The 18,818-nt window shown below is 46.1% G+C and overlaps 1 protein-coding gene across 2 annotated transcripts in view; it reads left to right on the forward strand.

The window, feature by feature from the left end:
* LOC106584593 (tyrosine-protein phosphatase non-receptor type 5) overlaps positions 1–18,818 on the forward strand; it is a 69,520-nt gene that overhangs the window by 40,108 nt on the left and 10,594 nt on the right. For both annotated transcript variants that reach the window (XM_014170059.2, XM_014170061.2), the window contains exons 2-9: positions 5,569–5,672; positions 9,151–9,427; positions 9,991–10,113; positions 10,916–11,008; positions 11,567–11,820; positions 16,895–17,087; positions 18,291–18,375; positions 18,517–18,596. In XM_014170059.2, coding sequence (XP_014025534.1) covers positions 9,158–9,427; positions 9,991–10,113; positions 10,916–11,008; positions 11,567–11,820; positions 16,895–17,087; positions 18,291–18,375; positions 18,517–18,596 — 1,098 coding nt within the window. In that variant the 5' untranslated portion in view covers positions 5,569–5,672; positions 9,151–9,157. The remainder of the gene's footprint in view (positions 1–5,568; positions 5,673–9,150; positions 9,428–9,990; positions 10,114–10,915; positions 11,009–11,566; positions 11,821–16,894; positions 17,088–18,290; positions 18,376–18,516; positions 18,597–18,818) is intronic.

Genomic DNA, 18,818 nt, shown 5'->3' on the forward strand with positions numbered 1-18,818 from the left:
TCTGACTGTTTGACTGGGTCGGTCTGACTCTTTGACTGGGTCTGTCTGACTGTTTGACTGGGTCTGTCTGACTGTTTGACTGGGTCGGGCTGACTGTTTGACTGGGTCGGGCTGACTGTTTGACTGGGTCTGTCTGACTTTTTGACTGGGTCGGTCTGACTGTTTGACTGGGTCGGTCTGACTGTTTGACTGGGTCGGGCTGACTGTTTGACTGGGTCTGTCTGACTGTTTGACTGGGTCGGGCTGACTGTTTGACTGGTTCGATCTGACTGTTTGACTGGGTGTGTCTGACTGTTTGACTGGGTCTGTCTGACTGTTTGACTGGGTCGGTCTGACTCTTTGACTGGGTCTGTCTGACTGTTTGACTGGGTCTGTCTGACTGTTTGACTGGGTCGGGCTGACTGTTTGACTGGGTCGGGCTGACTGTTTGACTGGGTCTGTCTGACTGTTTGACTGGGTCTGTCTGACTGTTTGACTGGGTCGGTCTGACTGTTTGACTGGGTCGGTCTGACTGTTTGACTGGGTCGGTCTGACTGTTTGACTGGGTCTGTCTGACTGTTTGACTGGGTCGGGCTGACTGTTTGACTGGGTCTGTCTGACTGTTTGACTGGGTCGGGCTGACTGTTTGACTGGGTCGGGCTGACTGTTTGACTGGGTCTGTCTGACTGTTTGACTGGGTCGATCTGACTGTTTGACTGGGTCTGTCTGACTGTTTGACTGGGTCGGTCTGACTGTTTGACTGGGTCGGTCTGACTGTTTGACTGGGTCTGTCTGACTGTTTGACTGGGTCTGTCTGACTGTTTGACTGGGTCGGTCTGACTGTTTGACTGGGTCGGTCTGACTGTTTGACTGGGTCTGTCTGACTGTTTGACTGGGTCTGTCTGACTGTTTGACTGGGTCGGGCTGACTGTTTGACTGGGTCTGTCTGACTGTTTGACTGGGTCTGTCTGACTGTTTGACTGGGTCTGTCTGACTGTTTGACTGGGTCGGTCTGACTGTTTGACTGGGTCTGTCTGACTGTTTGACTTGGTCGGTCTGACTGTTTGACTGGGTCTGTCTGACTGTTTGACTGGGTCGGGCTGACTGTTTGACTGGGTCGGGCTGACTGTTTGACTGGGTCTGTCTGACTGTTTGACTGGGTCTGTCTGACTGTTTGACTGGGTCGGTCTGACTGTTTGACTGGGTCGGGCTGACTGTTTGACTGGGTCTGTCTGACTTTTTGACTGGGTCGGTCTGACTGTTTGACTGGGTCGGTCTGACTGTTTGACTGGGTCGGGCTGACTGTTTGACTGGGTCTGTCTGACTGTTTGACTGGGTCGGGCTGACTGTTTGACTGGTTCGATCTGACTGTTTGACTGGGTGTGTCTGACTGTTTGACTGGGTCTGTCTGACTGTTTGACTGGGTCGGTCTGACTCTTTGACTGGGTCTGTCTGACTGTTTGACTGGGTCTGTCTGACTGTTTGACTGGGTCGGGCTGACTGTTTGACTGGGTCGGGCTGACTGTTTGACTGGGTCTGTCTGACTGTTTGACTGGGTCTGTCTGACTGTTTGACTGGGTCGGTCTGACTGTTTGACTGGGTCGGGCTGACTGTTTGACTGGGTCTGTCTGACTGTTTGACTGGGTCTGTCTGACTGTTTGACTGGGTCGGTCTGACTGTTTGACTGGGTCGGTCTGACTGTTTGACTGGGTCTGTCTGACTGTTTGACTGGGTCTGTCTGACTGTTTGACTGGGTCGGGCTGACTGTTTGACTGGGTCTGTCTGACTGTTTGACTGGGTCTGTCTGACTGTTTGACTGGGTCTGTCTGACTGTTTGACTGGGTCGGTCTGACTGTTTGACTGGGTCTGTCTGACTGTTTGACTGGGTCGGTCTGACTGTTTGACTGGGTCTGTCTGACTGTTTGACTGGGTCGGGCTGACTGTTTGACTGGGTCGGGCTGACTGTTTGACTGGGTCTGTCTGACTGTTTGACTGGGTCTGTCTGACTGTTTGACTGGGTCGGTCTGACTGTTTGACTGGGTCGGGCTGACTGTTTGACTGGGTCTGTCTGACTTTTTGACTGGGTCGGTCTGACTGTTTGACTGGGTCGGTCTGACTGTTTGACTGGGTCGGGCTGACTGTTTGACTGGGTCGGGCTGACTGTTTGACTGGTTCTGTCTGACTGTTTGACTGGGTGTGTCTGACTGTTTGACTGGGTCTGTCTGACTGTTTGACTGGGTCGGTCTGACTCTTTGACTGGGTCTGTCTGACTGTTTGACTGGGTCTGTCTGACTGTTTGACTGGGTCGGGCTGACTGTTTGACTGGGTCGGGCTGACTGTTTGACTGGGTCTGTCTGACTGTTTGACTGGGTCTGTCTGACTGTTTGACTGGGTCGGTCTGACTGTTTGACTGGGTCGGGCTGACTGTTTGACTGGGTCTGTCTGACTGTTTGACTGGGTCTGTCTGACTGTTTGACTGGGTCGTTCTGACTGTTTGACTGGGTCTGTCTGACTGTTTGACTGGGTCGGGCTGACTGTTTGACTGGGTCTGTCTGACTGTTTGACTGGGTCGGTCTGACTGTTTGACTGGGTCGGGCTGACTGTTTGACTGGGTCTGTCTGACTGTTTGACTGGGTCGGGCTGACTGTTTGACTGGGTCGGGCTGACTGTTTGACTGGGTCTGTCTGACTGTTTGACTGGGTCGGTCTGACTGTTTGACTGGGTCGGGCTGACTGTTTGACTGGGTCTGTCTGACTGTTTGACTGGGTCTGTCTGACTGTTTGACTGGGTCGGGCTGACTGTTTGACTGGGTCTGTCTGACTGTTTGACTGGGTCGGGCTGACTGTTTGACTGGGTCTGTCTGACTGTTTGACTGGGTCGGGCTGACTGTTTGACTGGGTCGGGCTGACTGTTTGACTGGGTCGGTCTGACTGTTTGACTGGGTCGGGCTGACTGTTTGACTGGGTCGGTCTGACTGTTTGACTGGGTCGGTCTGACTGTTTGACTGGGTCTGTCTGTCTGTTTGACTTGGTCTGTCTGACTGTTTGACTGGGTCGGTCTGACTGTTTGACTGGGTCTGTCTGACTGTTTGACTGGGTCTGTCTGACTGTTTGACTGGGTCGGTCTGACTGTTTGACTGGGTCTGTCTGACTGTTTGACTGGGTCGGTCTGACTGTTTGACTGGGTCTGTCTGACTGTTTGACTGGGTCTGTCTGACTGTTTGACTGGGTCGGGCTGACTGTTTGACTGGGTCTGTCTGACTGTTTGACTGGGTCGGTCTGACTGTTTGACTGGGTCTGTCTGACTGTTTGACTGGGTCGGGCTGACTGTTTGACTGGGTCGGGCTGACTGTTTGACTGGGTCTGTCTGACTGTTTGACTGGGTCGGTCTGACTGTTTGACTGGGTCGGTCTGACTGTTTGACTGGGTCTGTCTGACTGTTTGACTGGGTCTGTCTGACTGTTTGACTGGGTCGGTCTGACTGTTTGACTGGGTCTGTCTGACTGTTTGACTGGGTCGGGCTGACTGTTTGACTGGGTCTGTCTGACTGTTTGACTGGGTCGGGCTGACTGTTTGACTGGGTCTGTCTGACTGTTTGACTGGGTCTGTCTGACTGTTTGACTGGGTCTGTCTGACTGTTTGACTGGGTCGGTCTGACTGTTTGACTGGGTCTGTCTGACTGTTTGACTGGGTCGGTCTGACTGTTTGACTGGGTCGGTCTGACTGTTTGACTGGGTCTGTCTGACTGTTTGACTGGGTCTGTCTGACTGTTTGACTGGGTCGGGCTGACTGTTTGACTGGGTCTGTCTGACTGTTTGACTGGGTCTGTCTGACTGTTTGACTGGGTCGGTCTGACTGTTTGACTGGGTCTGTCTGACTGTTTGACTGGGTCGGTCTGACTGTTTGACTGGGTCGGTCTGACTGTTTGACTGGGTCTGTCTGACTGTTTGACTGGGTCTGTCTGACTGTTTGACTGCGTCGGGCTGACTGTTTGACTGGGTCTGTCTGACTGTTTGACTGGGTTGGTCTGACTGTTTGACTGGGTCTGTCTGACTGTTTGACTGGGTCGGGCTGACTGTTTGACTGGGTCGGGCTGACTGTTTGACTGGGTCGGTCTGACTGTTTGACTGGGTCTGTCTGACTGTTTGACTGGGTCTGTCTGACTGTTTGACTGGGTCGGGCTGACTGTTTGACTGGGTCTGTCTGACTGTTTGACTGGGTCTGTCTGACTGTTTGACTGGGTCGGTCTGACTGTTTGACTGGGTCTGTCTGACTGTTTGACTGGGTCGGTCTGACTGTTTGACTGGGTCTGTCTGACTGTTTGACTGGGTCGGTCTGACTGTTTGACTGGGTCGGTCTGACTGTTTGACTGGGTCTGTCTGACTGTTTGACTGGGTCGGTCTGACTGTTTGACTGGGTCGGGCTGACTGTTTGACTGGGTCTGTCTGACTGTTTGACTGGGTCGGTCTGACTGTTTGACTGGGTCTGTCTGACTGTTTGACTGGGTCTGTCTGACTGTTTGACTGGGTCGGTCTGACTGTTTGACTGGGTCTGTCTGACTGTTTGACTGGGTCGGTCTGACTGTTTGACTGGGTCTGTCTGACTGTTTGACTGGGTCGGTCTGACTGTTTGACTGGGTCGGTCTGACTGTTTGACTGGGTCGGTCTGACTGTTTGACTGGGTCTGTCTGACTGTTTGACTGGGTCTGTCTGACTGTTTGACTGGGTCGGTCTGACTGTTTGACTGGGTCTGTCTGACTGTTTGACTGGGTCGGTCTGACTGTTTGACTGGGTCGGGCTGACTGTTTGACTGGGTCTGTCTGACTGTTTGACTGGGTCGGGCTGACTGTTTGACTGGGTCTGTCTGACTGTTTGACTGGGTCGGGCTGACTGTTTGACTGGGTCGGGCTGACTGTTTGACTGGGTCTGTCTGACTGTTTGACTGGGTCGGGCTGACTGTTTGACTGGGTCGGGCTGACTGTTTGACTGGGTCGGGCTGACTTGTTTGACTGGGTCTGTCTGACTGGGTCGGTCTGACTGTTTGACTGGGTCTGATGTCATTTAAATGTTTTTGTCTGATTGAATGACTGACTGACTGGGTTCGTGTCTGGTTGGTGTGGATTTCCAGAGAGAGAGAGAAAGAGAGAGTGAGTGAGTGAGTGAGTGAGTGAGTGAGTGAGTGAGTGAGTGAGTGAGTGAGTGAGTGAGTGAGTGAGAGAGAGAGAGAGAGAGAGAGAGAGAGAGTGAGAATGAGAGAGAGAGAGAGAGTGAGAGAGAGAGAGAGAGAGAGTGTGTGAGAGAGAGAGAGAGAGAGGGTTCGCTGAGAGGGAGATTTATTGATAGTTTACTGGTTTACCTTCCATCTCCAGCCTCCTCTCATCACATCCCAGTTGGGGACAGGTGAGAATACTCTGGTATATCACTGGACTACACTGGATTACTAATCTCTTCAGAAGGACCACTTTATTTCACTGCTTGTGATTTATTTGAATGGTTATTGGATTGGATTCATTCACAGTTTATCTGAGTTTAAAAACTCCTTTTCTTCAGGACTGATTTTATAATTCTGTTATTCTTCTTCTCTTTTCCAGGACTGATTCTATCACACAACATGGCCGACAACTGGTGGTTGCCACAGGTTACAGGATTTGACCTGATCATGTGATCTGACTTCCTTCCTGTAGACCTTCCATAGGTAAGTCACCTGACCTTCTCAGACTTCCTCATTGGCTAGATGAGCAGTGTGATTATTCAATTAAGCAGCTGAAAAGGAAAGATTCCACTAATTACCACAGCCACAAAGACAAAATTGTCTATTATCTTAAAAATGTATGAAAACAAAAATGTGCTTAATTTAAAGTTAGGTATGAGGTTAGCAATGTGGTTAAGGTTACGGTTAAGGTTAGGTTTAAAATCTGATTTTAAGAAGATAAATTGTAGAAATAGGCGGTGCTTATGCCTTTGTGGCTGTGGTAACTAGTGACGACCGAAAAGTAAAGGATGTCCAGCTGTAAAGAGAATGTATTATTATTATTTTTTATTTGTATTATTTCACCTTTATTTAACCAGGTAGGCCAGTTGAGAACAAGTTCTCATTTACAAGATAAAGCAAAGCAGTGCGACACAAACAACAACACACATGGAATAAACAAACATACAGTCAATAATACAGTAGAATAAATCTATATACAGTGAGTGTAAATGAGGTAAGATTAGGGAGGTAAGACAATATATAGGCCGTAGTGGCGAAGTAGTTACAATTTAGCATTAAGACTGGAGTGATCGACGTGCAGAAGATGAATGTGCAAGTAGAGATACTGGAGTGCAAAGGAAAAAGAAAAAAAATATACAATATATTATATTATAATAACAGAACGGGTGAATTAGTGTCTGCAAGCATCAGAAGTGATATAGGATACAACTGGAAGTCAACCTGGATTGTGACATTAACAAGCCTGGTTAACTGTAATGTACTAGTTGCCTGTACATTTTGTGAATGTACAATGAGGAATCTTGTTTTGAATAGGAAAAAAGGCTGTGCCACACTCTGAGAGAGTTATATGTAATATGGAATTGTATTGTACCATAGACCTCCAGTCAGAGGACTGTGCATGGCTCAGACTGGCATGGTTACGGTGTCTGATGTGACTATTGTCATTTAGAGCATGATATGAAGCTCTGAGAGAGATGGACATGTGCCATAGACATGCGCACACACACACACACACACACACACACACACACACACACACACACACACACACACACACACACACACACACACACACACACACACACACACACACACACACACGAACACGAACACGAACACACACACACACCCACACAGACAGACAAACAGACAAACACACAGAGAAGCACACGCACAGACACACACACACACACACGCACACACACAGACAAACACACACAGACAGACAAACAGACAGACAGACCACACACAGACACACACACACACACACACACACAGACACACACACACACAAGCACAGAGACAAACAGACACACACACACACACACACACACACACACACACACACACACACACACACACACACACACACACACACACACACACACACACACACACACACACACAACCACACACAGACACACACACAAGCACAGAGACAAACAGACACACACACACACACACATTCACACATACACGCACACACACACACACGTACACACAAACACACACACACACATAGGCAGACACACAGACACTCACACACAAAACACACACACACACACAGAGACAGACAAACACACACACACACACACACAGAGACACACACACACAGTCAAACGCATCAGCAATCAGGCAAATGGAAGCAGCACCCTTACCAATGTGTCAGGAGTGGGACAGAAGAGGACTGAATAATGTGTGTGCGTGTTGTCAGTGGATGATTATGCCAGGGACGGATGAGAGGGATGAGAAACACTATGTTGCCATGGAGACAGTTGGAGCTGTAAACACACTCTCTGACTCATCCCTCTCTCTACAACAGAGCCCAGACACACACCTGCCATGCACACACATGCACACACACCACACACCACACACACACACACAAAACACACACATCACACACACACACACACATGCACACACACACACACACACACACACACACACACACACACACACACACACACACACACACACACACACACACACACACACACACACACACACACACACACACACACACACACATATGGGCCCCAGACACACACACACACACACCACACACACACACACACCACACACACACATGCACACACACCGCACACATGCACAAACACACACCCACCACACACACCACAGACACACACTCATACACACACACACACACACACACACACACACACACACACACACACACACACACACACACCACACACACAGACACACACGCACACATACAGACACACACACACGCACACAAACACACACACAAAGACACACACACTTACACAGACAAACAGACACACACACACACACACAAATTTACACATACACACAGACATGCACACACACAGACACACACACACAGACAGACAAACAGAAACACACACAGACACACACACAAGCACACATACAGACACACACGCACACAAACACACACACAAAGACACACACACACAGACAAACAGACACACACACACACAGATACACACACACATGCACACACACACACAGACATGCACACACACAGACACACACACACACAGACATACACACACACAGACACACACACAAGCACACATACAGACACACACGCACACAAACGCACACACAAAGACACACACACACACACACACGCACACAGACTAAAAGACACACACACACACACATGCAACACACACATAGACACACACACAGACACTAACACACACAGAGACAGACACACACACAAACACACACACACACACACACAGAGACAGACAGCACACACACACACACACACAAACACACACAGAGAGACAGACAAACACACACACACACACACACACACACACACACACACACACACACACACACACACACACACACACACACACACACAGAGAGAGACACACACACACAGTCAAACGCATCAGCAATCAGGCAAATGGAAGCAGCACCCTTACTAATGTGTCAGGAGTGGGACAGAAGAGGACTCTGAATAATGTGTGTGCGTGTTGTCAGTGGATGATTATGCCAGGGACGGATGAGAGGGATGAGAAACACTATGTTGCCATGGAGACATTCAGAGCTGTAAACAAACTCCCTAACTCATCCCTCCCTCGACACACATCACGCACACACACACCACACACACACCACACACACACACACACACACACACACACACACACACACACACACACACACACACACACACACACACACACACACACACACACACACACACACACACACACACACACACACACCACACCACACACACACACAATATAGCCAATCTTAATGTGACAAGAGGATCTGGAGAGGATGGCCACTCCAAGCAGTGCAGCTACGCACCTGAATAGGCCAGCAGGATAGACACAACACACACACACCACACTATTGAGCTGCAACAGGCTCATTGTCTGTTTGGAGGTTTGATCATGGCACCCATCATATGACTGTATTGCCTCAGGGGGATCATGAACAGACGTCTGAGCAGCTCGACCCGTTCCCAGACGGAGGACTCCATCTTCCTAAAGCCAGATGAAGACCCCATGTGGCTGGACGACCTCCCAACGACAGACAACAACTTCTCTCAACCAGGGGATGGCTCCCCAAGCCCTGATGCAAACCCAGGACGGGGGAACAGCCCCCCAAAGGACCCAGAGAAACTGTGGAGGGACACGTTTTACATAGTTGTCATGGGGATGCACTGGTGTGCCGTGCTCTGCACCATTTCCCAAATCACGGTGGGTCAGCACTAAGGCCAAGGATGTTGTAGAAACTAAGAGTTTTCATGAATGCAAGTAGATGTGACCACAGGTGGAAAAGGATTAGCTGTGAAACTACCTGTTCTTGTCAGATACAAAAACAAAAAGTATTTTTTGCCTATATTTACTGGTTTTATCTGCATTTATTTCTACTGAAGATTTCCTTCTGATAGAAAATGTCCTGTCATTTTTGAAAACTGAATGAACAAGAAAATATTCTGGCCTTTTTGTAGGATACCGTCCGTTTTATGATTTATTCATGCTGGAAAAAGGGACAGGTGGGAAATTACCACAAAATGACTCCTCCTTTTCTCTCCCCTTCTCCTCTCCTCATCTCCTGTCCTTCTCCTCTCCTGTCCTCCTCTTCTCCTCCCCTCTCCTCCTCCCCTCCTCTCCTCGCCTGTCCTCCTCCTCCCCTCTCCTCCTCCATCCTCTCCTCTCCTGTCCTCCTCCTCCCCTCTCCTCCTCCATCCTCTCCTCTCCTGTCCTCCTCCCCTCCTCTTCTCCTCCCCTCCTCTCATTCTCTCCTCTCCTCCTCTCAGGGTTATTGGGTCTTCTTTATGGTGGATGGTAACGAGTTGTTCCCAGCCTTCTACAAAGCCTTGCAGCTCTTAGACTTCTACCTGGGCGTCCTCCTATCATTCAACCCTGTGTTTGGAGTGGACGTGAGTATCTGGACACGCCTGTACACTGAAATTGTAACACAACACAGGACTGTAGGTGGTGGCAGAGCAAAGTTTGAAAGAGACTCAAGCTGTACTTTACATTGCTGCGATTTATTGCAAGCTCTGTTGCTTGACATATTGCTCTGTGATGTTTGTCTGTGTCACGTCCTGACCAGTAAAGGGGTTATTTGTTATTGTAGTTTGGTTAGGACGTGGCAGGGGGTGTTTGTTTTATGTGGTTTGGGGTTTGTTAGGATATGTATTTATGTAAGAGGGGTGTTTGTTTTATGTGTTCCGGGGTTTTTGGGTATTGTTCTATGTTTTGTATTTCTATGGTTTTTCTATGTTGTGTATTTCTTAGTTGGCCTGGTATGGCTCTCAATCAGGAACAGCTGTACATCGTTGTTGCTGATTGGGAGTCATACTTAGGTAGCCCTTTTTTCACCTGTCTTTTGAGGGAAGTTGTTTTTGCATTGCTGAGTGTAGCATGCAAGACTGTTTGTCGTTAGTTTGTTTTCTTGTTTTGTAAGTGTTCAATAAAAGTAAATATGAGCACTCAACCCGCTGCGCCTTGGTCTACTACATACGACGACCGTTACAGTCTGGCTTGTGACACGCTGCTTAATGTGTTGATGTCATTTTCGTCTGGCTGATGACATGTGCCTGTTTGTCTGACACTGATGTGTTGATACTGCTGTTTAGATTTTTGAAACTGGTTAAATAAAGGTTCAATTAAAATGTGTCCCACTTTCTCTCTTTCTCTCTGTGTGTGTGTGTGTGTGTGTGTGTGTGTGTTGAACAGTCTGTGTGCGTGTTGGTGGAGATGGAGAAGACCAAGAACTACTGGCTCCTCCACGCCACTGAAGGCATCGGCATGGCTGTCATTATCTTCATGGTAGGCATCTCTCACACCCTGATGAACGCTGCACGGCTTTCACATGATCTGACCTCCTAATGAGAAGAATTTGACTAATTCTTTCCAAAATCTTTTTAAGCTAACAGATGTCTTGAAACCACAAATACGTATTTCCAATGGCTTTTCAAGTGTTATAATATCCACATGGCAGTCGTAAATACATAGGTACTGTATGGCTAGCATTAAGAAAGCAAACAATTACACACAATCTAGATGGGAAGACTCAGTCTCAGTAATACGATGTCAGAAGTAAGGGGATCTCTTGTATCTCTCAGTCCTGGCATGTGGGTGTGGGACAGAGAGGAGGCAGGTGCTGCAGGTGGTTCTGCCTTTCACTTATCCTCCACAGGCATGTAACCCGTCTCGGAAAGGGGACTTCTAGAGATACATTTCAAAGTCCAGGCACAGCTGCTCTCTTCTCTCTTCAAGTGTTTGCAGTACATTTTCAACATATTTTGCTCATAAGACAAGGTCTACTGTGACCTCGAGACAGCTCTTATAATTTCTGAAATGTGCATTTTGATGTTGTGTCTCCAGATCTACCGCATTGTGTGTAAGTTGGGGTACGGTGAAACGTGGTGGTCCACGACGGTGGTGACTAACCATGGGGACAGACGTCAGTCAGTGAGTCGCCAGCCTTCCTTCACCCTGTCAGAGTGGACAGACGCCCAGGAGGACCTGATGGACCTAGAAGCTGAACCCCAGACACCTGTCTTTGACCTGGGTCTGGACACTAGGACGGAGGGGGACATCACCACCCTCTCTGTTACACCTGTGGGCCTGCAAGAGAGGTCAGTGGGAGGATGGAGGTGGAGAGGTGGTATACAGGGGGGGTCTGTGTGTGTGTGCACAATTGCAATACATTTTTCTTGTACACTGTAAACCCTAATGTGCTGTCATTACTGTAGAGGGTCCAGATTTGAGTTGTGTCAGCTTGAACATTTTGAGTAACTCACCCACTAAGCCACCCCTCCAATATAATTTCCCAGTGTACCTTGCCTTTTTGAGTGAATTGTACAGATGTAGGATTTTAATATGATCAATCAAATGTATTTATAAAGCCCTTTTTACATCAGCCGATGTCACAAAGTGCTATACAGAAACCCAGCCTAAAATCCCAAACAGCAAGCAATGCAGGTGTAGAAGGACGGTGGCTAGGAAAAACTCAGGAACATAGGAAGAAGGAACCTAGGAAGAAACCTAGAGAGGAACCAGGCTCTGAGGGATGGCTAGTCCTCTTCTCGCTGTGCCGGGTTGAGATTATAACAGTACATGGCCAAGATGTTCAAATGTTCATAGATGACCAGCAGGGTCAAATAATAATAATAATCAAAGTGGTTGTAGATGGTGCAACAGGTCAGCACCTCAGGAGTAAATGTCAGTTGGCTTTTCATAGCTGAGCATTCAGAGTTAGAGACAGCAGGTGCGGTAGAGAGAGAGAGTCAAAAACAGCAGGTCCGGGACAAGGTAACACGTCCGGTGAACAGATCAGGGTTCCATAGCCGCAGGCAGAACAGTTGAAAGTGGAGCAGCAGCACGACCAGGTGGACTGGGGACAGCAAGGAGTCATCAGGCCAGGTAGTCCTGAGGCATGGTCCCAGGGCTCAGGTCCTCCTGGAGGGGAGGGAGCGGTAGAGAGAGAGAATTAGACTTAAATTCACATAGGACACCGGATAAGACAGGAGAAATACTCCAGACATAACAGACTGATCCTAGCCCCCCGACACATAAACTATTGCAGCATAAATACTGGAGGCTGACAGGATGGTTCGGGAGACACTGTGGCCCCGTCCAACGATACCCCCGGACAGGGCAAACCAAGCAGGATATAACCCCACCCACTATGCCAAAGCACAGCCCCCACACCGTTAGAGGGATATCTTCAACCACTAACCTACTGTACTACCCTGAGACAAGGCTGAGTATAGCCCACAAAGATCTCCCCCACTGCACGAACTCGAGGGGAGCACCAAACCCAGATCACTCTTTTGTTGCTGAGGATTTTCCTGAACAGCAAGAAATGCAAACATGTAGTGTTTAAAAAGGCATCTAAAGTTTATAATTTCCACTTTAAAATGTCAGACTTGATTTGCCCTGAAGAAAAATGTATCAACCCCTACAAAAAATGTCCATTAATTATAACCCACATAATAATTCACATTTCCTGTTGTTGCAGGATCATTTTCATGCTGTAGCAAACTCGAATAAAGATCCTACAGTCATTCTGAATGCAGGTTGCGGGTGATTAACAATTCCACTTGTTGGATATCCTAACTCTGGCTGGATTCAAATAGGAATTAAATATCACTTTGCAAGCCAGCATAATGTGATTTGCAGGCTTGATGTGGCCTGTAAACCAGGAGATTCCAAACACTACTGAGTTAGTGTATAACTAGGCCCTCAAAGAAAGGCCTTATGATATACACTGAGTGTACAAAACATTAAGAAAACCTTCCTAATATTGGGTTGCCCCCCCTTTCGCCCTCAGAACAACCTACATATGTTGGGCATGGACTCTACAAGGTGTTGAAAGTGTTCCACATGAATACTGGCCCATGTTGACTCCAATGCTTCCCACAGTTGTGTCAAGTTGGCTGAATGTCCATTGGGTGGTGGACCATTCTTGATACACAGGAAACTGTTATGCATGAAAAACCCTGCAGCGTTGCATTTCTTGACACAAACCGGTGCGCCTGGCACCTACTACCATACCCTGTTCAAAGGCACTTAAATATTGTCTTGCCCGTTCACGCTCTGAATGGCACACATACACAATCCATGTCTCAACTGTCTCAAGGCTTAAAAGTCATTATTTAACCTGTCTACACAGTGGATTTAACAGGTGACTTTAATAAGGGATCATAGCTTTCACCTGGATTCACCTGGTCAGTCCATGTCATGGAAATAATGTTTTGTACACTCAGTGTATGTAATGTATTGTCATAAATAATTTAATTTGAAAGGCTAATAAGGTTGGTGTAACCGTTCATAGAGGGTTCTAGGAATAACTTTTAGATGATAAAATGGTTTCTGGTAGAACCTTTCATAGGTTGTTGCTAGAACCATATACAGGGGGTTCTTTGAAGAACCCTACATAACCCTTCTGCAAAGGGTTCTACCCAGCACGGAAAAGGATTCCCCTACGGGGACAAATAGAAGAGCCCTGTATGGGTATGCATCTTTTTTTCCTCTTGGCAGTTCTACACTTTGAGAGGCGTGTGACTTCGCCCATCTCTTCACAAAGCCCACCACATGCATTGTTTTCATAACCACAACTGGATGGATCCAGAAAGACTTACTGTGGGAATAAATATCACTGAATGACGAAAATAATGGACTAAAGTAGGCTAATGCAATTGAAGGCTTGTATCAAATTGTTTCCTACTGAAACTCCCAAAGTCATCCAATCGTTGTAATAAATTTGAAGCAAAAGCCTACCCGCTTGTGGTCAACTAGATGATAATTTCCACACCATTTTGAGTGGGACAGTGCTATCGCGCTGCTTTGAGACAAGCGTGGGGTGGGGTCTACTCTTGATTAAAATCAATCAATGTGAGATTTTTGTTTTCACTGACTCTGCTTTTGATATTGGTTAGGCTGGGGAAATGTTAGCTAAGTTGAGGTGAGTGCTGCTCATGATCGTCTTGTCTAATTGGCTAATTTATTAGAACATTTTGCCAGCATATTATGTAGTTTAATATTTTTCTCTTCACTCGCAGTCGCTTAGTATCCTAGACCTACTCCCAACCAAAAGCCTGTGACTTCACTGACTTGTCTCAATTGTTTCACTGAATCTCTGTCTGTGTAGGCTATTGGTTAATTGTTTTCTGGCTGGGCAAATAAGTGTAGGATGTATAGCTCATCTATTCATTTGCTCGTCTATCACTGATCCGAAACATTTAACATGCAATAATGTAGCCAAAATGAAGTGTAGGCCTATTATTTTGCTGGATCGCGTAAAGGGAACTCCAAAAGCCCACAGAGGTTGTAAAATACGAACACGAGACTCACATGCTTTTGAGAATAGGATTGCTATTATTTTCTATTGGTATCATGATGAAGACACTCTCAATGTAAGACCCTACACTTGCTCCCCAACAAAGTGGAGTGAGGGCAGGAAAGAGATGAAATGTGGATCAAAAAAGCAAGGACTTTTTTGATGACAGCGGTTCCACTGGTGACTGTCACCAGTTGTATGGGCAAAATATTATTTGTATTTTATTCTGTTATATTCGATTATATTCTTACTATAACATATATGTGTCGACTGTGATCGGGGTAGGTATGTCTTGTCTGTTTAATGAACAAAATAATTAATTATTGATGTCATTAATTTGCACTGTAAACCCCAAGGTATTTTTTTACTCAAATACTTCTTGTAAGTGGTACTCAAAGTCAATGAAAAGTCGTTATTACTTAAAATGTTTATGTGGTACTAACTCAAAACTAAATGACAAGTCATTACATTTAAGTATACCTTACTCAAAAAAATAGCATTTGTATTACTCATATGAAAGTAGTACAGCTCACTTCAGCTATTTAAGTTTCTTAATCAGTTTACTCAAAATGTTTGAGTAGCCAGAACTCGTTCGGTTTTACAGTGTGGATGTTACATAATTAAACACAAAATATGCTATCCTATACTTTTAAAAATACATTTTCTTAGTATGATAATGTTTCTTAGGGCCTGACTGAACGAATGAATAATGGATTTATTTTTAATGGTGTATATTCAATGGATTTATTAAAATAGACACCCACCCACATCTGCACACCACTACTACCACTCGTCATCGGCATGCAGGCATGTACACGGGAGGTTTAAAAGGCACATGCAGGCATGTACACGGGAGGTTTAAAAGGCACATGCAGGCATGTACACGGGAGGTTTAAAAGGCACATGCAGGCATGTACACGGGAGGTTTAAAAGGCATATGCAGGCATGTACACAGGAGGTTTAAAAGGCATATGCAGGCAAGCATAGGGTAGAAATGGGCCTGTTTGTAAAGGCGACATAAAAACATTGCCCACATTTTGTTACAGAATAATACCGTAAATCATATGTGAAAGCAGTATTAGTGAACTCATTCATTTTCGGTCCTGTGGTCTTCACCAAGTGAGTTGCTAGGCGAATCTTATCATTAAACTTAATGACATTACATATCTCATAAGGACTTATTTTGAGGCCTAGTAAAATTCCAGTAATTTTCCCAAAATTGCCAGATTTCCTAAAAATCCTGCTTGAAGGATTTCCAGGAACCTTCCAACCAGGATTTTTGGAAAGCCAGGGAAATTTACAAGAATTTCCCAACCATACCTGCAAGTCACATTATGCTGACCAGCAAAGTGACATGTAATTCTTATTGGATTCCAGCAAAAATTAGAATAGCCAACAGTTAGAATTATATTAACCTGAACCTGCATTCATTATAACAGACAGGGTTGGAAATTGAATAAACAGACTAGCTAACCTATTTAAACTGGAACAACTATTTCAGTAATGGGTGCAAAAAATCTAACTAAGTGATTGGATTCATTTAGAAAAATACATGTTATATATCTTTGTGTAGCATAAAAATGATCAATAAATCACTCAATGTACATGCAAAAACACAGATATAAAAAAAATCATTAAAAAATCTACCCTGCAATAGAGCATGCTGGGAAAGAAGTTAATTTGTTATCCTAACTTTTTTTTTAAAATGTGTTGATCTGACTTCTCATTTAGTTTTGAGTCAGTACCATATAAACATTTGAAGAAATAATGAGTTCAATTTACTAGAAGTATTTGAGTTAAAAATGCCTTGGAGATTACAGTGTATGCGTGCCATCCTATGGGTGTGTGTGTGTGTGTGTGTGTGTTAGGAGGGGCTCTAACGTGTCCCTGACCCTGGACATGTGTTCTCCTGGCTGTACGGAGCCCTATGGCTACGGTGCCCAGCTCTCCCCCAGAGACCAGACTGCCAAGGAGTACCTGAGAGAGGGAACAAATACACTCAGCCCTGCCCAGCTCCACACACGCGCTATGGACGACCAAGCCCTACAGGCAGAGTTCTATGTGAGTAACACACAAACCCACCAAGGAGCTCTCAACACCCAGAGGCTACTATAAACAGTGTATGAGATGTTGACACAGTGAAATGCATTAGCATTCTCAGCTCCATAGAGGATGCATTGCACCTTCAGGCTGAGATATACACTCACAATCACACACACACACACACACACACACACACACACACACACACACACACACACACACACACACACACACACACACACACACACACACACACACACACACACACACACACACACACACACACACACTCTCTAAGACAGAGGTAGATATACACTCACAATCACACACACACACACACTCTCTCTAAGACAGAGGTAGATATACACTCACAATCACACACACACACACTATCTCAAAGACTGAGGTAGATATACACTCACAATCACACACACACACACACACACACTCTCTCTAAGACTGAGGTAGATATACACTCACAATCACACACACACACACACTCTCTCTAAGACTGAGGTATATATACACTCACAATCACACACACACACACACACACTCTCTCTAAGACAGAGGTAGATATACACTCACAATAACACACACACACTCTCTCTAAGACAGAGGTAGGTATACACACACAATAACACACACACACTCTCTCTAAGACTGAGGTAGATATACACACACAATAACACACACACACTCTCTCTAAGACTGAGGTAGATATACACACAGAATAACACACACACACTCTCTCTAAGACTGAGGTAGATATACACACACAATAACACACACACACTCTCTCTAAGACTGAGGTAGATATACACACACAATAACACACACACACTCTCTCTAAGACTGAGGTAGATATACACACACAATAACACACACACACACACTCTCTCTAAGACTGAGGTAGATATACACACACAATAACACACACACACACACACACACACACACTCTCTAAGACTGAGGTAGGTCTACACAATCACACACTCTCTAAGGTAGATGTACACACTCACTATTAGTGTAAACCAAAGTTTCCCAAACTCAGTCCTGGGGCCCCCTCTGGGTGCACCGACTTTGGGCAACCCTGGTCTAAACTGTGTGTGCAATAGACACAAACCAAGACGAGCACACACAATCATGCACCAGGGACACCATTTCCTGGACACAACCACACATCACTAATCTATTGTACATCCATTGTTCTGTTGCCAGGAAACTCCCATGAACTTTGTGGACCCAAAGGAGTACAACTACCCAGGCCTGGTGAGGAAGAACCGCTATAAGACCATTCTGCCCAGTGAGTGGACACACTCCTAACAGCAGCCATTTCGAATCTCTCTCTGAACCTCACAAATAAAAGCAGAGACACACACACACACACATACACACACACACAGGCAGTTGTCTGGGTTTTGTGATATGGTCCTGTGTTTTCCAGACACACACAGTAGAGTGATCCTCCAGACAGCAGATGAAGATGAATTCCTCAGGACCTACATCAATGCTAACTATCTACAGGTAGGTTTCTGTCTAACTATCTACAGGTAGATCTCTGTCTAACTACCTACAGGTAGGTGTCTGTCTAACTACCTACAGGAAGGTCTCTGTCTAACTACCTACAGGTAGGTCTCTGTCTAACTACCTACAGGTAGGTCTCTGTCTAACTACCTACAGGTAGATCTCTGTCTAACTACCTACAGGTAGATCTCTGTCTAACTACCTACAGGTAGGTCTCTGTCT

The sequence above is a fragment of the Salmo salar genome, chromosome ssa23 (assembly GCF_905237065.1).
Source record: "Salmo salar chromosome ssa23, Ssal_v3.1, whole genome shotgun sequence".
In the NCBI taxonomy this organism is placed as follows: Eukaryota; Metazoa; Chordata; class Actinopteri; order Salmoniformes; family Salmonidae; genus Salmo; species Salmo salar.